This window comes from Berghia stephanieae, chromosome 14, assembly GCF_034508935.2.
Source record: "Berghia stephanieae isolate SIO BIC M18660-M18661 chromosome 14, UCSD_Bste_1.3, whole genome shotgun sequence".
Taxonomy (NCBI): Eukaryota; Metazoa; Mollusca; class Gastropoda; order Nudibranchia; family Aeolidiidae; genus Berghia; species Berghia stephanieae.
The window spans coordinates 27,113,855-27,133,854 of record NC_088373.1 but is presented as its reverse complement, the minus strand read 5'-3'; the positions used below and the strand labels follow the sequence as shown (position 1 = coordinate 27,133,854).

Genomic DNA, 20,000 nt, shown 5'->3' with positions numbered 1-20,000 from the left:
AATGTAAGCTTTTGAGTGTATTCCTCTTTGTTGGATTTTGTGCTTGTGTCCGGATGAGACATATGTGATCTCAAACTAAGTACATTGGTGGTATGCTCTTGGAGTCTACATCTGATCCCTATTTGTTCCCAGTTCCCCTTTGTCTTACTTTCTCTTGGGTGCTTTAATTGTAATTCTAGAACTTTTTACTATCCCATTTTCTTCCTTTTTACTGGCGCTGATATAACCTAAATGTGTTGCAAGCACCGTAAAACCCTTAAAAACAAACAAACAAACATAATTACACTTTCAGTTTTTGAAATTCCTCCGAGTGATGTCAGAAATTGCTGGGAGACACATTTTGGATTGCATCACAATAACTTTTAATGAAATTTAAATTTAAAGGTTTTTTTTGCATGGATGGTTCTTGATCTAAGCGCTGAAAAATTTCCTCCTTTTTAGTGACCAGTCATTCTCACCCCTGATAATTGCTATAATTTAATATTTTTTTTTTTTTTACATTTAGACGAAGGAGATCGCTACACGTCTGGGATTGACCTGGACTGTAAAGAGGAAGTCGTGTCAGACTCGGCCACGGACAGTGATGTGGAGGATGCTGGGATGATAGAGAACAAAGCATTCCCGCAACAGCGTTTCTCTCCGGTTATGAGACAGGTTAGTGTTAGACAATTTCTCTCCGGTTATGAGACAGGTTAGTGTTAGACAATTTCTCTCCGTTTATGAGACAGGTTAGTGTTAGACAATTTATCTCCGGTTATGAGACAGGTTAGTGTTAGACAATTTCTCTCCGGTTATGTGACAGGTTAGTGTTAGACAATTTCTTTCCGGTTATGAGACAGATAAGTGTTAGACAATTTCTCTCCGGTTATGAGACAGGTTAGTGTTAGACAATTTCTTTCCCGTTATGAGACAGGTTAGTGTTAGACAATTTCTTTCCGGTTATGAGACAGGTTAGTGTTAGACAATTTCTTTCCCGTTATGAGACAGGTTAGTGTTAGACAATTTCTTTCCCGTTATGAGACAGGTTAGTGTTAGACAATTTCTTTCCCGTTATGAGACAGGTTAGTGTTAGACAATTTCTCTTCGGTTATGAGACATGTTAGTGTTAGACAATTTCTCTCCGGTTATGAGACAGGTTAGTGTTAGACAATTTCTCTCCGGTTATGAGACAGGTTAGTGTTAGACAATTTCTCTCCGTTTATGAGACAGGTTAGTGTTAGACAATTTCTCTCCGGTTATGAGACAGGTTAGTGTTAGACAATTTCAAAATTAACAAGTTGTGTGACATGCTAAAATCTCTCTCCTGGCCAACACTAGAAGAAAGAAGGAAACAAATTAAAGTCACATTTTTTTTTTAAAAGATAATCCACGACCATTTGGATCTACAAAGCCTCTTCAATCTTCAATCTTCGATGGCTTGCATTTGCAAAAGTCCCCATGGGCCTATCACTGCAAATGTTTTATTACAGTCCAATCAAAACAGGGAACAGTCATAGACTACTTTGACGAGCGTCATGTCACGTTCTACATGCGACGTGTTGATGTTGGCCAGGGACCCCTTGTAAAGCGCTTTGAGCATGCTTAGTGGATATTACGCTATATAAATGCTCATGTTTTTATTGATTTATATATATATATTTTTTTTTTTTTAACAGTAACATAGCTGCCAACCAGTACGATAAAATCTTAGTACTTAGTACGATTTGGCTATTCCAGAAAAAGAAAAAAAAATCCAGGAAAAAAAAAAAAAAAAAAGAAGAAAATCTGATCAAAATTATCTTGGGAGAAAATTTTTGCCGTACACCATACCCTGCATTTTGCAAAAACACGGAGATGGTCTCGGAGCTCTTTTTCCCCGTACATTGTACACCGCATTTCGCGAAACACACCGGAAATGATCAGGAAGCTCTTTGCCATGGACTTAAATGAGCTCTTCTGTTCAGTAAAACGAAAACTTACATAGTGTCAGTAACTATGAGACATGATTTGAAATTCCAGATTCCACTATCAAAACCTCAATTGTCTTGCTCAATCATTTTTTCCCCAAGTTCAATTAGATTCTTGAGTAAGATGTCACAAAGTGCAGTAGGAAAACCTGACGTGTTGAATGTGTTATAAAAGAGCTGATAAAAATGAAATTGGATGAGTGAATGTGAACATGGGTTGAGCAATTAAATTGTTAACACTTTAATGTTAAATCTGTGATTACTGCACAAGTTCTCCACTAGTATTAAAAAATAGAAAATGAAAAGGCGGCTTATCCAGAATGATGGCCTCTTGTCTTGAAACATAATTCGCCGTGCTGATGATGATGTGAAGTACGATATGAGGCATGTGAAGATAATAATAATAATAATAATAATAATAATAATAATAATAATAATAATAATGATAATGATAATAATAATAATAATAATAATGATAATGATAATGATAATAATAATAATAATAATAATAATAATAATAATAATAATAATAATAGTTATAATAAGGATTATGATAATAATAATGATAATAATAATGATAATAATAATAATAATAATAATAATAATAATAATAATATAATAATAATAATAATAATAATAATAATAATAATAATAATAATAATAATAATAATAATAATAATAACAATAATAATAAGCTTATTTATAAACGCCTTACAGACACCGACGTCTCAAAGCGATGTACATTTCTGAGTTTGGAGCTGATTTGATATCTTCAGGAAATTGCTTCCAGTCTGTATGATTTAGAAGTAACAGCGGTATTGAAAGTAACAAAAATGTTTTGATTTGTCCAGATGGGTCCCGGTGACATTGTGTACCCCAACCCGGTGAAGCCATATAACAACAACAACAACAACAACAACAACAATACTAGCAATAATAACAGTAGTGCTGTCGGATCAGAAGACGACCGAATGCTAGAGAAGGCAGGGCAAGGAGGCTTTAGAACCCTGGAGGAAGCGACTATCCTTCAGGTCAGTTTTAAAGCTGTTTTATTTTATTTTAAAAATTAGTTTTAGAATAAGTAATAATCAATTAGATTTATATTCTATCACATACTGTCAGTTTTAATATGTGCGGCTCTGTGGTCTAGTGGTATGACACTCGTCTGTACCTGAAGGTCCAGGGTTCGAGTCCAGCTCTGAGTGGTGCATAGTTGAGTCCTTGGAAAAGGCTCTTTACTCACATTCTCTTACCATACTCGGGTGTAAAATGAGTACCTGGTGGCCGTTAAGAGTGATGATTATGTCCGAAAAAATATTGAAATATCGCCGAACAGGCGTCGTGTCTCGTCCTATATTATGTTAGTATTGATGTTGGCCAGGGACCCCCCTTGTATAGGGCTTTGAGAATAAGGTGGTATAATATTAAAAGAGGTCCAGTCTCAAATTCATGCTGAGAGATGAAATTATAACTTTTTTTAAAGCTCAATCCTTTTCCAAGAAATTGAGTTCTAAATCTTTTTTCCTATAAATTTTGTTCTAAATCCTCTTCCAAGAAATTTTATATGAAAAGAATATTATGCTATTTATTTTCAAGCAGATTTTTGGAACAGCTGTGTATGTGTGTGTTTGTGTGTGTGTGTTTTTGGTTAGACCGTGGCAAGTTTTGAAATTATACAGCTGTAATCAATAGATTTATTTTGGTTCCAAATCTGGCCAAAAAAGCTATATTCTCTTCCAGATTTGGGTTTTGTAACTAAAATTTTGAAATGAAAATTGTCGTAAATTTCTTTTTTGAATCACACCACATAAATCAACATAAAAAATAAAGATTGAGCTTTTTAATATAGTTTTCATCCACTGAATGTGCCCAAAGCACTTTATAAGGGATTCCAAGACAGTACTATCACAGTTTGTTTCTTTCTATGACAGAGATAATGCAGTTACAGGCAAAGTACTCATTTTACACCTAAATGTGGTGAGAAAGTGTGAGTAATGAGCCTTTTCCAAGGACTCAAACTGTTCGCTGATCAGAGCAGGACTTGAACCAAAGACCTACCAGTTTGAAAGCATGTGTCATAACTACAAAACTGATTTCAAAGTAATTAGTTACATCAAATTGAATGGAAATCTTATATGTTAGCAGATCGACTACCCTCTATTTTTATCCCATGTGATAATATACAATTCTTTCATTTCTTTGTATTTATTAAACAAGTTATTATTATGGTGTCCAATAACACTACGAGCTTGCGAGTATGTGTTTTTGCACGTTAAATATATAACGAGTTTATTAAATACAAAGATATGAAAGAACACGTTTATTCTACCCCTCCAAGTAAGATTATTAAATATTTTGTGACCAAATTGTATGGCATAAGCATTTCTATTCACCATAACTTGTATCTTTCTCCATCTATTTGAATGACAATTTGACCCAAAAATAAAAACGCTAGATTTTTTATTCATGCGCACCAAAAGATTATTTATAATTGCCAATTAGCTGTCTTTTACACGATATTTCACACCAAAAAAATGAGCGCAAATAATCTGCAATCGTTGAATAACATTTTTATTCAAAGTCTTCAAAGCATTCTTCAACTATTACGTATTTACTAAGAAATGATAGGGTTTTCCAATGGGAGGGATGGAATTATTTCTACTAATACTCTATTAAATGCCCTTTTTATTTTTTTTAACCAAACAAATTTTCCATCACTAGGCCAAAGTGAAAACGCCAAGGGGAGCTGAAAAGATGGATTTTGAGGACAAAGGAAGTGGTCGTAATTTGTCAGCATCCCATTTCTCTTTTGGACATGGTGCTGGGGTAAGATTAAGATTTGACTCTTGTAAACCTTTGTCTTTGTATCTCAAACTAAGTACATTGCTGGTATGCTCTTGGAATCTACATCTGATCCCTATTTGTTACCAGTTCCCCTTTGTCTTAATTTTTCTCGGATGCTTTAATTGTAATTCTAGAACTTTTTACTATCCCATTTTCTTCCTTTCTACTGGCGCTGATATAACCTAAATGTGCTGTAAAACCCTTAAAAACAAACAAAGAAACAAACAATGAACTAAAATAAATAAGATAGCTTTTAAAAAAAAAGAACAAAATACTAAACACAGAACATTAAAGGCTTAAATCCCTTCTTATCCAACAGTAAAAACAGAATAAACTTCACTGTGTACAGGCATTATATCTCAAACGACATGTCACTGGTTGCTGTTGGCTAGGGACCCATTGTAAAGTGCTTTGAGCCTGTTTAGTGGACTTTGCACTATATAAATGCTTATTTTTTTCTTTTTTCTCTCTTTCTTTTGCACTTTATTTGAACTAGTCCCCTTTTGTCTAAATCTTCATGATTTAAGCATTTATTGGCACGGGTTTACTGCTTCACCATACTAAATACGCTTCACAAAATTCTTCATTTATTCCCCTGGCAGGCCATATTAAACCACATTTCCATTTCATAGAGTACAAGTTGCATGTAAGATATCCTTTAGTAACTATTGCGCTATATAAAAAAGCTCATTTATTTTTTGTTACACAAGCTTTTAATTTTTTTTCAAACAGGGAGATGGTAAAGGGGGCGTGACCAAAATCCACACGGTTAGTCTTAGACAGGACTCAAACCAGGACCAGTTGTTGATGTCAACAAACACACACACCACTCTTGGAGGGTTGCCTGATGGGCCTGTCATTGGAAAGATGTCAAGGACTCGAGGGGTCAGGGGTCAACAGGTGAGGATAGTGAGCTACAAAATGACTCCACATTTTTCAAGGTCGTCTCTAGGTTCATGAAGTATTCCTTCAGAGCCATAAAACGCCCTTGGAGCCAGAGTTTATCTCAGTTTCTTTAGGATTAAATGGACAGCAGCAATTGCTTGCTACCCTTTGAATTGAATGCTAATTTATATGAATATAACTTTCAACAAAATCTGATAGACTGCTATGTGGACAGAGGGTTCATAAAAAAAATAAAAGATCTTGCCTTGACCTGGGATTCATGTGAAGCGAGTGCTATCCCAACTGAGCTATCCGGACCCCCCCCCCCTTTAGGTTCATTGGGTGTAGTGATATGGTCTTGGGCTTACAACACAGCTTAATTAGATTAGAGGCTTGGACTTACAATACATCTTAATTAGATTAGAGGGGTTTTTTTTAGTTGGGGTTACAGCATTTTTGACAAAGGTAGAAAGATATTATGGTTATTATCCTTTTTAATGCAACAAAGTTTTGGCTTAAACTGTCGCTGCATTGGCCATATGGCCTTAGGGTGGTACAAGTACCATAGAACTCTTAAAACAGCAAAAATGAAAAAAGAACAAACTGAAGCAATAAGAAGATTTACAGTTAATATGGAACTTACTTATTTAATCCTCCTTGGGCCTTGAAGCACATAGGGTTCCGCCAGACAGATTTTCGTAAACAGGTGCATGCGTAAGCTACTCAGAATAAAATGGATGGATAGAATAAAAAATGAAGAAGTATGGAAAAGAACACAGCAGAAACCAGTGGGAGAGGAAATAGGAAGAAGACGATGGAGGTGGATTGGACACAACCTTAAAAAGAATGACTCCACTATAACAAAGAAAGTATTGGACTGGAACTCTCAGGGCAGAAGATTAAGGGGAAGGCCACAAGGAACATGGAGAAGAATTAAAGAAGCTGATATACAGAGAAGTGGTAAGACCTGGAATGAGATAAAAAAAAGTTAGCTCAGGATGGGGAAGGATGGAAACTGTTTGTCTGTGGCCTATACCCTGACCCAGGGTGAAAAAGGCAATGATGATGATGATGATGGAACTTACTTACTTACTTATTTAATCCTCCTTGTGCCTTGAAGCACATAGGGATCTGCCAGACATCTTCATTTTTTAATTTTTTTTTGTGGTCGGCTGCTTTTGCACTGGCTGTATTCCAGGACAGGCCGGCTTCCTTCATTCCTTTTTCCATGGTCCTTTGCCAGGTTTCTTTGGACTTTGACTTTAAAATGTTCTAATCTGTTTTATCCTCCAACCCGACAATTCTCAATTTCCCACCCATAATTATAACTTGGATTTGCATTGGGTTTTTTTTCTTCTAGGCCAGCACTAGCTTGTCCAACACCAACTCCAATCGTCCGTCAAACCAGCAACAACAGGAAGTTCAGCTGGTTCCTGCACCACAGGTAGGATTGCACCGCAGACGTAGCTTTTATAGTCTAGTTTTTGACTAGTAATTTAATACTATATAGTCACCTGGAACAACTACAAAAAGACATCTGACTTTTACTTCACAGCACAAGACTTAAGGGCTAGAATTCAGCTGGTCGTTAGTTCGGATGGGGGCAGCATGGATCAGTGATGCGGTCTTTGCTTCGTACCCGAAAGGTACAGAGTTCGATTACCCGCCGTCATGCTGTGTGGCCTTGAGCAAGTCACCTCGCCCTAACTCAATGTGTGGTGCTGCATTGCGGCTGATGCATGGGTTATTCCAGTCTTCCCTTGGAATTGACCCTAGAGAAAAATTTCCCTTATGGGATGAATAAAGGGAATTTTATGAATTTATTTGATAAGTAAGTAACTAATAATGTACAGAAAGGAATATAACAGCTTCAAAAAAAAGAATGAAGTACCAAACACAGAATGTGTCAGGCTCAAAACCCGTTTTCAGCCAATAACAAAAACAGTAAAAACATTGATGCCTCACTTTTAATAGAAACAGGAGAAGAGTATTAGCCTCATCTTGTCAGCAAAAACAGTGTTGAAATACCTTTATACGGTCCACAGTTTCTAGAAACTTAGGATGGACTTTTGATAGTTTTTAACCCTCCAATGGCTGTTTTCTTCTTGGCAGTCAATGGTATCATGCTGAGGACAAACTCCTTGCTGTGTTGTACACACTCACTGATGTGATATTCACTCGCTTGTCAACTTATCCATTTATACACGACTGATAATCAACGTAGATGAAAACGAGAATAAGAATACTCAAATGTTATGTCCACTCAGCACTTCTCTACGGCTCAGAAACATGGACCTTGAACAAACAAATAGAGAAAAGAATTGAGGCCTTTGAAATGTGGACTTTCCGTCGCCTTGGAAAAATCAGTTGGAAAGAAAAGAAAACAAATCAAGAAGTCTGTGACATCCTTGATATCAGACCGACCCTAATGAAAGTAATAAAAACAAAACTAAGGTATTTTGGACACCTAAGACGCCATCAAACTGTCAACAAGGACATTCTTGAGGGTAGAGTTGAGGGGAAAAGAGGAAGAGGCAGGTCAGCAAGAACTTGGATAGATGATGTGAGGACATGGACAGGATTGTTGGCAGCCGAATGCAGTCAGCAAGCCGTCAACAGGGAAGATTGGCGTGTCATTTCAAGTCGACCTCAACCCATGAGATGACACTGGAAGAAGAAGAAGGTAATCAAGCAGGAAAGACATGGCTGACAGCTGTTGATGTCGAGCTCTGAGCGCAACAACCTTAGTTCAACTCATTTTTGTGATAAAGAAAACCAACAAATTCTGTGAACTCGATATTGGAACACTTAACGTAATAGGGATAAATAGTACTACAGTCAGAATTCCCTAAAATGGGTTGATAACAAGAAATGAAGTGAGTAGGAAAGTGCTAGAAGATAACAGAGAATAAAAAACGTGGCAGTGGCGATGGGGGCTCGAACCCGCGACCTTACTGGTACGATAATTCCGCCTGGCTCGGGAGATCGTGACTCTACCGTATGAGCTATCCACAACCCCCCCCCCCCCCCCCCCCCCCCCAAAGTCGCTTCAACCCTTAGTCTAACTAGAGCCTTCTCTCCCTGACTTCTTGAGGTCACGGATTCAACACACACAAACGCCACGTAGTTCTCTTTTGTCTTTCTGTATTGATTGTTAAACAAATGATGTGTTGTCACAGCCTCTTATATTTCCAAAGATTTAAATGACCGCTGGTTCAAAGTCTATTATGTGAAGTATATAAAATTCTCAAATTTTGTACAAAGATGACCTTGACCTCATTGACCTCATTTCAGTTTATCATGACTAGTGGTGGATCACATCAGGCATTTGCAGTTGGCCAGGCATCAGCGGCATCGGGTAGTGCAGCGACCACCAGCAACATTCCTATCGCAGCTGTCGTCACGACAACATCCCCATCCAACTCGGCTACAGCAACGACACCCGTGACGTCTCTTGTTACCGTAGTAACCAAGCCGACAAATCTGCAACAACAACAGCAGCAGCAGCAACAACAGTTGCAACAGCAGCAGCAACAGCAGGTGGCAGCAGCAGCCGCGGCCAGTGCATTGAAGGGAGGGATGGTTGGTACCATTGTCCTACCAGGGGGTCAAGGGGTTGCCCTGGTCAATGGAAATAGACTGGCAGCCACCCCTACTTCTATGACGACTCAAGGTGAGAGGGTTGATTAGAATTATTCAATTCAAATCTCACCACATCGTGAACTTATACTTTCTAGTTGGGGTCTTTTGCCCTTCCGTAGGGGGCAGGGAGGTCCTTTACTGTGTCCTCTATCCCCCTATATCATTTTCCAACAATTTGCTTTCTGTCTTTGTCTTGAAATGAGATTACTTGATTTTGTCTTGACCCTGGCTGGAGTCCTTGGCAGGGAGTAAAACAGTCAAAGTTTTGATGATGATGATGAAGAACATGATGAAGATGTTGATCATAATTATGGTGGTGATAAAAAAGTGCTTTAAGTACTTGTTAAGACATGGTTTTTGAATCTACTTTATTCTTGGTAAGCATAGGCTCTTTTCTAGTATCTGAATTTAAAAAGAAAAAATTATTTCTTTTCCTTTTACATTTCAACCTTCAAGAGTTGGTCCCCTTCTGGCTTTTATAAGTAACCATATGAAATCGAATGTAAGCTTCAATTTAATGTATGAAAACAGATACATTGGACGTTTCGGGTTTCCCCTTTATCAACAAAACAGGATGAATGAGACACTACAGACCATCATTCATCCTGTTTTCTTGATAAAGGGGAAACCTGATACGTCCATTTTTATCCGTTATCGTATATTAAATTGAAGCTTTCATTCAATTTCGCATTGTTATTTATTTCTTCGAGCTTCAAGCAGCAACATTTACATTACCCAGTATTCTTCTGGCTTTTAGGCTACCAAGTCTCTAGAGCTTGTGATATGCTTGTCATTTATATATTATAAACTTTACCTCACAACATTGTAGTCCTGATTGATTGATTTATTTTCTTTTGGTTTTGTTTTTTCATCTCCTCATTCTCCCTGAAATTCCTCAAGGTTTTATTCCTGCTGCCTCTATACGGGCAGTTGCAACTCAAGCTGCAAACAGCAGTCAACAACAACAACAACAACAACAACAGCAACAACAACAGCAGCAGCAACAAAGGATAACAACGACTAACCTTATTGTTAAGGCCAATGGAACAGCCTTGAACCCAGCTCCTGCAGGGGTTGCGACCTTGAACCCAACCCAGCAAGGTAGCATACAAACGCTGAGCTTCAGCCCAGCTCCAAACAACAGTGGCACACAGCAGCCTACCCATGTTAGGTTAGTATGGAGATTATTAGGTCTCTCTCTCTCTCTCTCTCTCTCTCTCTCTCTCTCTCTCTCTCTCTCTCTCTCTCTCTCTCTCTCTCTCTCTTTCTCTCTCTCTCTTTCTCTCTCTCTCTTTCTCTCTCTCTCTTTCTCTCTCTCTCTTTCTCTCTCTCTCTCTCTCTCTCTCTCTCTCTCTTTCTCTCTCTCTTTCTCTCTCTCTTTCTCTCTCTCTCTCTCTCTCTCTCTCTCTCTCTCTCTCTCTCTCTCTTTCTCTCTCTCTCTCTCACTCTCTCTCTCTCTCTGCTCTCTCTCTCTCTCTCTCTCTCTCTCTCTCTCTCTCTCTCTCTCTCTCTCTCTCTCTCTCTCTCTCTCTCTCTCTCTGTGTATTTAAATTTAACAGCAACCAGTATTTTAAAATCATGATGTTCAGATTATGTGAATATAACTACTTGTCATCTCTTCTTTCTATCTACAATCCGAATCACTCTCTCCGCTCATCTACTTCCCTGTACTTGAGTCTTTTGATTCCTAAGTCGAATTTTTCACGATGTACTTTCGCACTGTAGTTCCCTGTCCTCCTTTAAGCCTCTTTGAAGACAGAGCACTTCCTTTCAGTTTTCTGTGAGTGATTTTATTGATTTTTTCCCTTATTACAAGAGCTGTAACCTAACAATAATTGCCTATTTGGACAATAAAGATTATTATTATTATTATTCTAATTATTATTATTATTATTATTATTATTATTATTATTATTATTATTATTATTATTGTTATTATTATTATTATTATTATTATTATTATTATTATTATTATTGTTATTATTATTATTATTATTATTATTATTATTATTATTATTATTATTATTATTATTATTATTATTGTTATTATTATTATTATTATTATTATTATTATTATTATTATTATTATTATTATTATTATTATTATTGTTATTATTATTATTATTATTGTTATTATTATTATTATTATTATTATTATTATTATTATTGTTATTATTATTATTATTATTATTATTATTATTATTATTATTATTATTATTATTATTATTATTATTATTATTATTATTATTATTAATATTATTTATTGAATGATGTATATGATCGCATGTGCATATATTTATATATATATATATATTTTTTTATTTAAAAATTTTTTTTTTAATGTCTTGATAGGTATATCCTTCCCTCAGTCCAAGTCCAGGCAGCTCCCCCAGGCTCCAAACTTCCCAGCGTGTTACAGATGGCCCTTCCAGGAGGGGCCAGTGCTGGCCACCAGACGGCCAACATCCTGGCTGTGGCTGGCCCACCGGCCAATGGGTCGGGTGGGCAACCTGGTAACATCCAAATAGCGCAGGTCCTGGCACCCCAAACATCACAAACTCAACAGGTGAGCAGGAGGAGGAAACTCTGGTGTTCTTTTTGTTGTCATTGTTGTTGTTGTTGCACTCTGTCTACTCTCCACCTGTAAATGCTTTATAGAGACACTAAAAGAGGTTCTCTACATGTTAAAGTAAATACTAAAGTGCTGGGAGTTGTGGATTGTACAAAACGAATATATCAGCCGGAGGACGGGGGGGGGGGGGGGGGGGGGGGGGTGTTTGTTTTACTTCTGGCTTTTCGTGATGAGGGGATAAAGTAAAAAAACATTTTTTTTTTTAATAAAAAAAAATTGATGCTTGATCTACATCAGCTGTACGACATCAATCTAAAGAATTTTAAAGCGGCAATTCTCGGAAATAATGGTGGAAATAATGATAAAATTCAATTTATTCCACAAATATACAGAATTTATTTTTGTTTGATGCCAGTGGCAGATCTGAATATATATGGTGTCAGATTGGAGTAAAATCAAACCAAGTTTCTAAATGGTAAATTGGTTTTAACAAAAAAAAAAAAAATGAGTCAGCTTTATGATTTGATCCAATCCTATAAGGTTGCAATCCAGTGGCAAATCTAAATATGATGTCAGATTGGAGTAAAATCAAACCAATTTCCTAAATGGTAAATTGGTTTTAAAAAAAACAAAAAACAAGAGTCAGCTTTTTGATTTGATCCATTCCCATAAGGTTGCAATGCTAGTCCAGACGACGAATTCAATGACGTCAGGCCAGCCAATTCACATTCCAGCCGTCAGTTTTGCCCAGCCCATCACCCTGGCACCGGCAGCAGCAGCAGCAGCATCCAACATTCCAACATTACAACCCCAGCATCAGACTGGTGCTGGTTCGACCACCACCACTACCACCGTTGCCAGCACTGTCGTCTCAGCCACGGGTATTACAACGGCCGCCAGCCACCTACATCATCAACAGCAGCAACAGCAGAGTGGACTTAGACCAACCCCACATAGGATTTTGTTACCGACGTCTTCTCCCAAGTAAGTCGTTATTACAGTAGAAACTAACTAGGGGGTCTCTATAGCTCAGTTGGTGGAACACTTGCTTCACAAGCAAAGGGACTGAGATCAATTCAGCTTTGAACACATTAAGTGGATATTGCGCTATATAAAAGTTCATTTATAATCTGATAAAAATTTAAAGAAAAAAAAAATTGGACTTCATGTTAACTCACTCAACCCTAACACCGACTATATCCGTATTTTACCCAGGTTACTTTTACCCCATGCCTATTTATTACGTTTTTCTAAGACAAATTATGGAAGCTAATATTTTTAGGTTTTGCATGTTAATGGTAGTTGAATTAAACTATCTATGTACATGCTCATTTTTAATACATTTTTTCCAATTTTGAAAAGCAGCAAAAATTTCTAGGATTGAGTGAGTTAATTGAAATTACCCTTGCTGGTCCCAGGATTATGTTTTTTTTTTTGACAAGCTAATTCAAACGAGAAACAGAAAAAGCTGTAAGTCTGGATTATATTATGTCCAAACATTCTGTTGTTTTGGATCATGACGGAAGTGTGCGTTAGGGGTGTCCTGTTTTAGCTCTTTGAAAAGTTGGCCTCTTCGATATAATTTAAGGTAAAAATTAATTTGTTGAAATGAAAGAACAAAAATGAATAATAATAATAAAGAGAAAGACTGGGACATCCGTTGTAATTTGGTTTTATACAAACATTTCTTACTTTTGAATTCCTTTCATTGACCATCTTAGATAAGAAAACCATTGATTGATCCATAAGCCTTAATCTTCTCTTGGTCATATTGAATTTTAAGTGGTTTATACAAAGATTTGTTACTTTTGAATTCATTTCATAGACCATCTATGAAAAAATAGAAAAGCTCCATTGATCCATAAGCCTTAATCTTCTCTTAGTCATATTGAATTTTAACTGGTTTGATACAAACATTTGTTTCTTTTGAATTCATTTCATAGACCATCTATGAAAAAATAGAAAAGCTCCATTGATCCATAAGCCTTAATCTTCTCTTAGTCATATTGAATTTTAACTGGTTTGTTACAAACATTTGTTTCTTTTGAATTCATTTCATAGACCATCTATGAAAAAATAGAAAACCATTGATTGATCTATAAGCCTTAATCTTCTCTTAGTCATATTGAATTTTAACTGGTTTGATACAAACATTTGTTTCTTTTGAATTCATTTCATAGACCATCTATGAAAAAATAGAAAAGCTCCATTGATCTATAAGCCTTAATCTTCTCTTAGTCATATTGAATTTTAACTGGTTTGATACAAACATTTGTTTCTTTTGAATTCATTTCATAGACCATCTATGAAAAAATAGAAAAGCTCCATTGATCCATAAGCCTTAATCTTCTCTTAGTCATATTGAATTTTAACTGGTTTGATACAAACATTTGTTTCTTTTGAATTCATTTCATAGACCATCTATGAAAAAATAGAAAAGCTCCATTGATCCATAAGCCTTAATCTTCTCTTAGTCATATTGAATTTTAACTGGTTTGATACAAACATTTGTTTCTTTTGAATTCATTTCATAGACCATCTATGAAAAAATAGAAAAGCTCCATTGATCCATAAGCCTTAATCTTCTCTTAGTCATATTGAATTTTAACTGGTTTGATACAAACATTTGTTTCTTTTGAATTCATTTCATAGACCATCTATGAAAAAATAGAAAAGCTCCATTGATCCATAAGCCTTAATCTTCTCTTAGTCATATTGAATTTTAACTGGTTTGATACAAACATTTGTTTCTTTTGAATTCATTTCATAGACCATCTATGAAAAAATAGAAAAGCTCCATTGATCCATAAGCCTTAATCTTCTCTTAGTCATATTGAATTTTAACTGGTTTGATACAAACATTTGTTTCTTTTGAATTCATTTCATAGACCATCTATGAAAAAATAGAAAAGCTCCATTGATCCATAAGCCTTAATCTTCTCTTAGTCATATTGAATTTTAAGTGGTTTATACAAAGATTTGTTACTTTTGAATTCATTTCATAGACCATCTATGAAAAAAATAGAAAAGCTCCATTGATCTATAAGCCTTAATCTTCTCTTGGTCATATCGGAGTGACAACTTAAGGAGCAGGGCACTTGTGCATAAGATAAATATATGAAATAGGCATGAAATCGTCCCAAATATCAGGTATTCTCTGCGGTGTAATGGTAGCACATCTGACCGGTAATATGGAGGTCTGAGGTTTGATCCTCAGTTGAGGCAGGCTTATTTGTGTGTCTGACATTGTTTCATACTCACCTTTTCAGATTTTTTATCTAACACTCCCGCTGCTTAATTTGTTACTCAAGGTCAAATCAAAGAGTACTCAAACAACTTTGTCTTGTTCGTGTTGAACTCGAGAATACTAAGGCTTTGGTCGAAACTTTGAAAATTCATCTCAATAGAATCTCACACTAAATAGATTTAATAGAGTATTCCTTTCTATTCCGCATCCACACAGGGTCAACTACGTCCATCAAACCGTGGCCTTGACCCCTGGAGGTGGTACCAAGGGTGAGACAATTCAAGGTGTGCACTATGTCCCTGCTGCATTTGTACAGCCTGGTAAGAATGATAATCATGAATATTTTAATTAGTTTCCATACTGTAATTATACATTTAACGGCATAAACGCTGTTTTTTAATGGGCTTTTTAACTCTTTTGAAAATCGAACAACTATTTAGATTTTCCATTGATATAAACTGGAGAGAGCTAGATTCACTCTGTTGACAAAGAGGCTTCAGGAAGAAAAATACAAGAAAAAAATATTATCTTGTTATCAGTTGAGTCTGAATTCCAGTCCCTCTGATTGTCGGTAACAAGCTAGGAAGCTATGGGCATTTAAGTGTAAGTCTCATTTCTTCAAATTTAGTCTTATGTCTTCCCTTTGTCTTCAATTTTTTTCAGGACAACAACTGCTTGTACAACAGGCTGTTCCAGCCTCCACTCCCACCCCCTCCAACAACATCAACAGTCCAGTCCCTGCCACGGGCCAGATCCAAATCGCTGCTGCAGCGGCCACCACCCAGCTCCACCATCCACACCCCCACCACCACCACCACCAGATGAATCCACCACAGTCTGTGGGCCCAGCATCCAGCCACCCACAAATCGCTCCCAGACCGGTGCAGACCTCCGTCTTACAACCAGCACAGTCTCCACCCCAGACAGCCAGTCCTAAAGTTTATCAAGGTAAGGTAGAGAAATGTATGTGTGGAGTATGGCGGCTGAGAGAATGTTCTTCACACCTCGACAGTTCCAGCATGCCTTAAGAAAGCAATTGTGCGCCCTTTGTTGAAAAAGCCTTCATTGGACAAAAATAGTTATAAAAACTTCAGGCCTGTGTCTAATTATATTAGGCCTACATGTTATAGATATCCTAAATTTTCACCTTGTAGCACAGTGCGTGGTAATTAAATTACAAATTGATTAATGCTATTCCAATATGATAGATTTTATGCTTAAATTATCAATTTATTGTTGTGTTTTATTTGCATTGTAAAGCGCCTCTGAGCACATTGTGGATCTAGGCGCTATATAAATTCATTCATTCATTCATTCATTCAATGTCGCCAAAACTAGAATTGAAGTTTTACTTGAATGGGACATTGACTCTTTATTTACTTACTTAGCGTAGATAACAACACTTAGCGATGATTTCCAGCACATGTTCTTATAGATCCTCTTCTGCAGACTCCAGTTATTATTTATCAGTTATTATTTATCAGGACAGGTTCTCGTACAGCCAGTATTGATTTTTTGTCTTTAGTCTTATTATAATGTTTCCTTCTCCTTCCAGTATTTGTCAAGTCTATTTTAAAAAATGAATTCAGACTTTTTGTGCACACAATTTCATAAGATAAACTATTCCACAGCTGAAAAACTCTCACATTAAAATTAGAGTAAAGTCGGGTAACTTCGCTCAGAGGAGGAATTTCCTCCTTCGAAAAAAAAATTAAATTATCTCCAATCAAAGGTACTGGCAAGTGTGTTTTCCCACTCTCCAGAAGTTATCTAGAGTAGCAATGATAGTTTATCACCTCAATTGCTCTAAAAGTGGTGTTTAGTGCAGTAAAAATGAGGCTTTAAAGGCAAGTATTGTTCAAAACTTTTCTCCTTTTTCACTTTTTTTTTTGTCACCATCATTACCAATATCAGAAATTAAGTTTAAGTTTTTCCCCAAACTATAATAACAATAATACTATTTCATTATTTATTTTACCATTTCTTTACCCAGGTGTTGTCAAAAGTATGGTAAACCTACCCTGGGATGGTGTCTCTTCAGTCAATAGTGGTGGTATGGTCGGTAGCAGTAATAATAATAATAATAATAGTGGTGGTGTTCCTGCTTCAGTGCCGACCAGCACACCAACCCCTGTGACCAAGGCATCCGAGATTGGTTTCATCAGCAGCCCCAACAACTTTCACACAAGACCTCACAGGATCAAGGCCACCACTGCCCATGTCCCGATGGCTATGGAGTCTATAAAATGTAAGTGAGATGTGGCAACATTGGTGGTGGTGATGCTAGTTGTAGAAGCGTTACCTAGCAGAAGTTAAAAAAAAAAAATTGAGCTTTTATATAGCGCGATATCCACTAAACGTGCTCAAAGCACTTTACAAAGGATCCCCGACCAACAGCAACACGTAACATGTAGAACGAAACATGTCGCCTGTAAGACAATATTACAATTTTATTTCCGACAAAGACAACACTGTTAACGGCCAGGTACTCATTTTACGCCTGAGTACGGTGAGAGAATGTGAATAAAGAGCCTTTTCCAAGGACTCAACTATGCGCAGTGCAAGGCTCGAACCCAAGACCTTCCGATCCGAAAGCGAGTGTCATACCACAAGACCACATAGCTGCAAGAACTGTTAGATTCCGATTCCTATGGCAAGTCAGAATAGCTCATTATTTTTTTAAATTCTACATTATAACCATTTATCTCCTTTTTCTTCCACAGCCCCAAGGGGACCATCAATCCCATCGTCCCCTCAGGCCCGGAGCCCTTCCTCCACCCCCTCCCCCTCTCCAGGGGGTCACCCCTCCCACCCCCAGACCCATCCACCACCCCATCACAGCACCTCCACCACCCTCACTGACCTACATCAACAACAACAACAACAGCAGCATCATCAACAATCTTTGACATCCGCTGCCAGCAACAACTCCTCTTCACTCCCCCTCCATCATCTTCACCCTTCCCAACAGCAACTACAACAACAGATCTCAGAGCAACAGTTACGACAACATCAAATTGCCTTACAGCAACAGCAACAGCAATCTAATACATCTGGCGTGTTGAAGGAAGAAATGGCCGTCACTTCATCTAGAGGGAAAACAAACAAATCGGTAATAATCAAGACTTACCAACATATCTTGACATTGAGCTTTTTAAAACATTTTTATATAGAACAATATCCACTAAATGTGCTCGCTTTCTGTCTTTGTCTTGGAATGAGATTGCTTAGTTTTGCTGACCCTGACCCTGCTGAGTCCTTGGCTGGGAGGGAAGCAGTCGAATGTATAGTTATAGTTTTGGGAGATGAAATTGTTTTCGTTGTAAATCATCTCTCCGTTATGTTTTTTTGGTTTTTTTTTTTTTTTAACATATGATTTATAAGTAGGAGTGAAATATATGTTCAATGTTATAGTTATCATATAATGTTATAACAAGTGTAACTAAATGGCAAATTGCCATATTTATTGACAATAAAGATCTATTATTATTATTATTATTATTATTATTATTATTATTATTATTATTATTATTATTATTATTATTATTATTATTATTATTATTATTAAACATTTGAGTGTATTCCCACTTAGTGGGATCCTTGTTGTTGTCTGGATGAGACTTTAAGGTGATCTCAAACTAAGTACATTGACAATATGCTCTTGAAATCTATGTCTGTTCCCTATTTGAACCAAACCTTACTTTTTCTTGGGTGCTTTAATTGTAAATCTAGAATATTTTGACGATTCCATTTTCTTCCTTTTACTGGCACTGACATGACCTAAATGCTTCACAAGCGCCGTAAAACCCTTAAAAACAAACAATAGTCAACAGCAACACTTAACATGTAAGTTGAGACATGACTCTTGTTAGGTTGATATTACCATTTTGTATGACAGACTATGCTGTTAATGGCCAGGTACTCATTTTACACTTGAGTAAGGTGAGACAATGTGAGTAAAGAGTCTGTTTCCAAGAACTCATCAATGCATTGCTCAAAGCAGGACTCAAACCCAGGACCTTCTGATCTGAAGGTGCGTGTGATACCGCTAGACCGAATTTTTAAAAAAGTAGTACTTCAGAGTCATTAGATCAGACCTGACTACTTGAAAATTTTAAAATTCCTCATTTTTTAGGAGATAAAAATTGTAGTCGTTATAGTTAACTCTAAAAATCAACAATTTTTCCCTTACAAGGAATAAATAACACATAACACGTGAAAATCCTTAAAATTATATAGTATGGGGTCGTGGATAGCTCATACGGTAGAGTCACGATCTCCTCGGCCAGGCGGAGTTGTCATAACAGTAAGGTCACGAGTTCGAGCCCCCATCGCCGCCGCAAAATTTTTATTCTTTATTCTCTGTTGTCTTCTGGCATTTTCCTACTCACTTCATTTCTTGGTATTAGTTTTCATTTTCTATAGGCTTTAATGACTTAGAGATGCTCATGAAGTTCCCAAATTGGAATCAAAATTTCATAATTCTACAAATTTTTCGTAGTAGTAGGAAGGTCTGTAAGGCCCTCGGAGCTGGAGATTATGCCAGATTCTATTAGGGAAAATTGCTTGCTACCCTTTGGATAAGAGGCTTGACTTTCACAAAATACTAATTGCTGCTGGGTGAACATGGGGTCAGTAAATTATCATCATCATCGTCATTATCATCATTACATTAGCATCATCTTCAATACAATCAGCATCATCATCATCATTACAATCACCATTCATCATCATCATCATCATTGTCGTTATCATCTGTATTAATATTACTATTAATTAGTATTGCACTCTCTATCTGCTCCTTTCACAGGAATTAGTCCTTCACTCCATGAGTACATATGCCCCCACCAGTGCACCCCAACCC

General features: G+C 36.7%; 1 protein-coding gene across 1 annotated transcript in view; it reads left to right on the top strand.

Annotated features, from left to right (window-relative positions):
- Positions 1-20,000, top strand: part of LOC144959556 (uncharacterized) — a 75,597-nt gene that overhangs the window by 46,739 nt on the left and 8,858 nt on the right. The window contains exons 14-27 of the mRNA XM_078892172.1: positions 506-654; positions 2,798-2,977; positions 4,668-4,772; positions 5,523-5,690; positions 7,036-7,119; positions 8,970-9,348; positions 10,218-10,488; positions 11,670-11,883; positions 12,563-12,873; positions 15,353-15,456; positions 15,800-16,084; positions 17,130-17,384; positions 17,860-18,248; positions 19,947-20,000. The exon at positions 19,947-20,000 is cut by the window's right edge and continues 60 nt beyond it. Coding sequence (XP_078748298.1) covers positions 506-654; positions 2,798-2,977; positions 4,668-4,772; positions 5,523-5,690; positions 7,036-7,119; positions 8,970-9,348; positions 10,218-10,488; positions 11,670-11,883; positions 12,563-12,873; positions 15,353-15,456; positions 15,800-16,084; positions 17,130-17,384; positions 17,860-18,248; positions 19,947-20,000 — 2,948 coding nt within the window. The remainder of the gene's footprint in view (positions 1-505; positions 655-2,797; positions 2,978-4,667; positions 4,773-5,522; positions 5,691-7,035; positions 7,120-8,969; positions 9,349-10,217; positions 10,489-11,669; positions 11,884-12,562; positions 12,874-15,352; positions 15,457-15,799; positions 16,085-17,129; positions 17,385-17,859; positions 18,249-19,946) is intronic.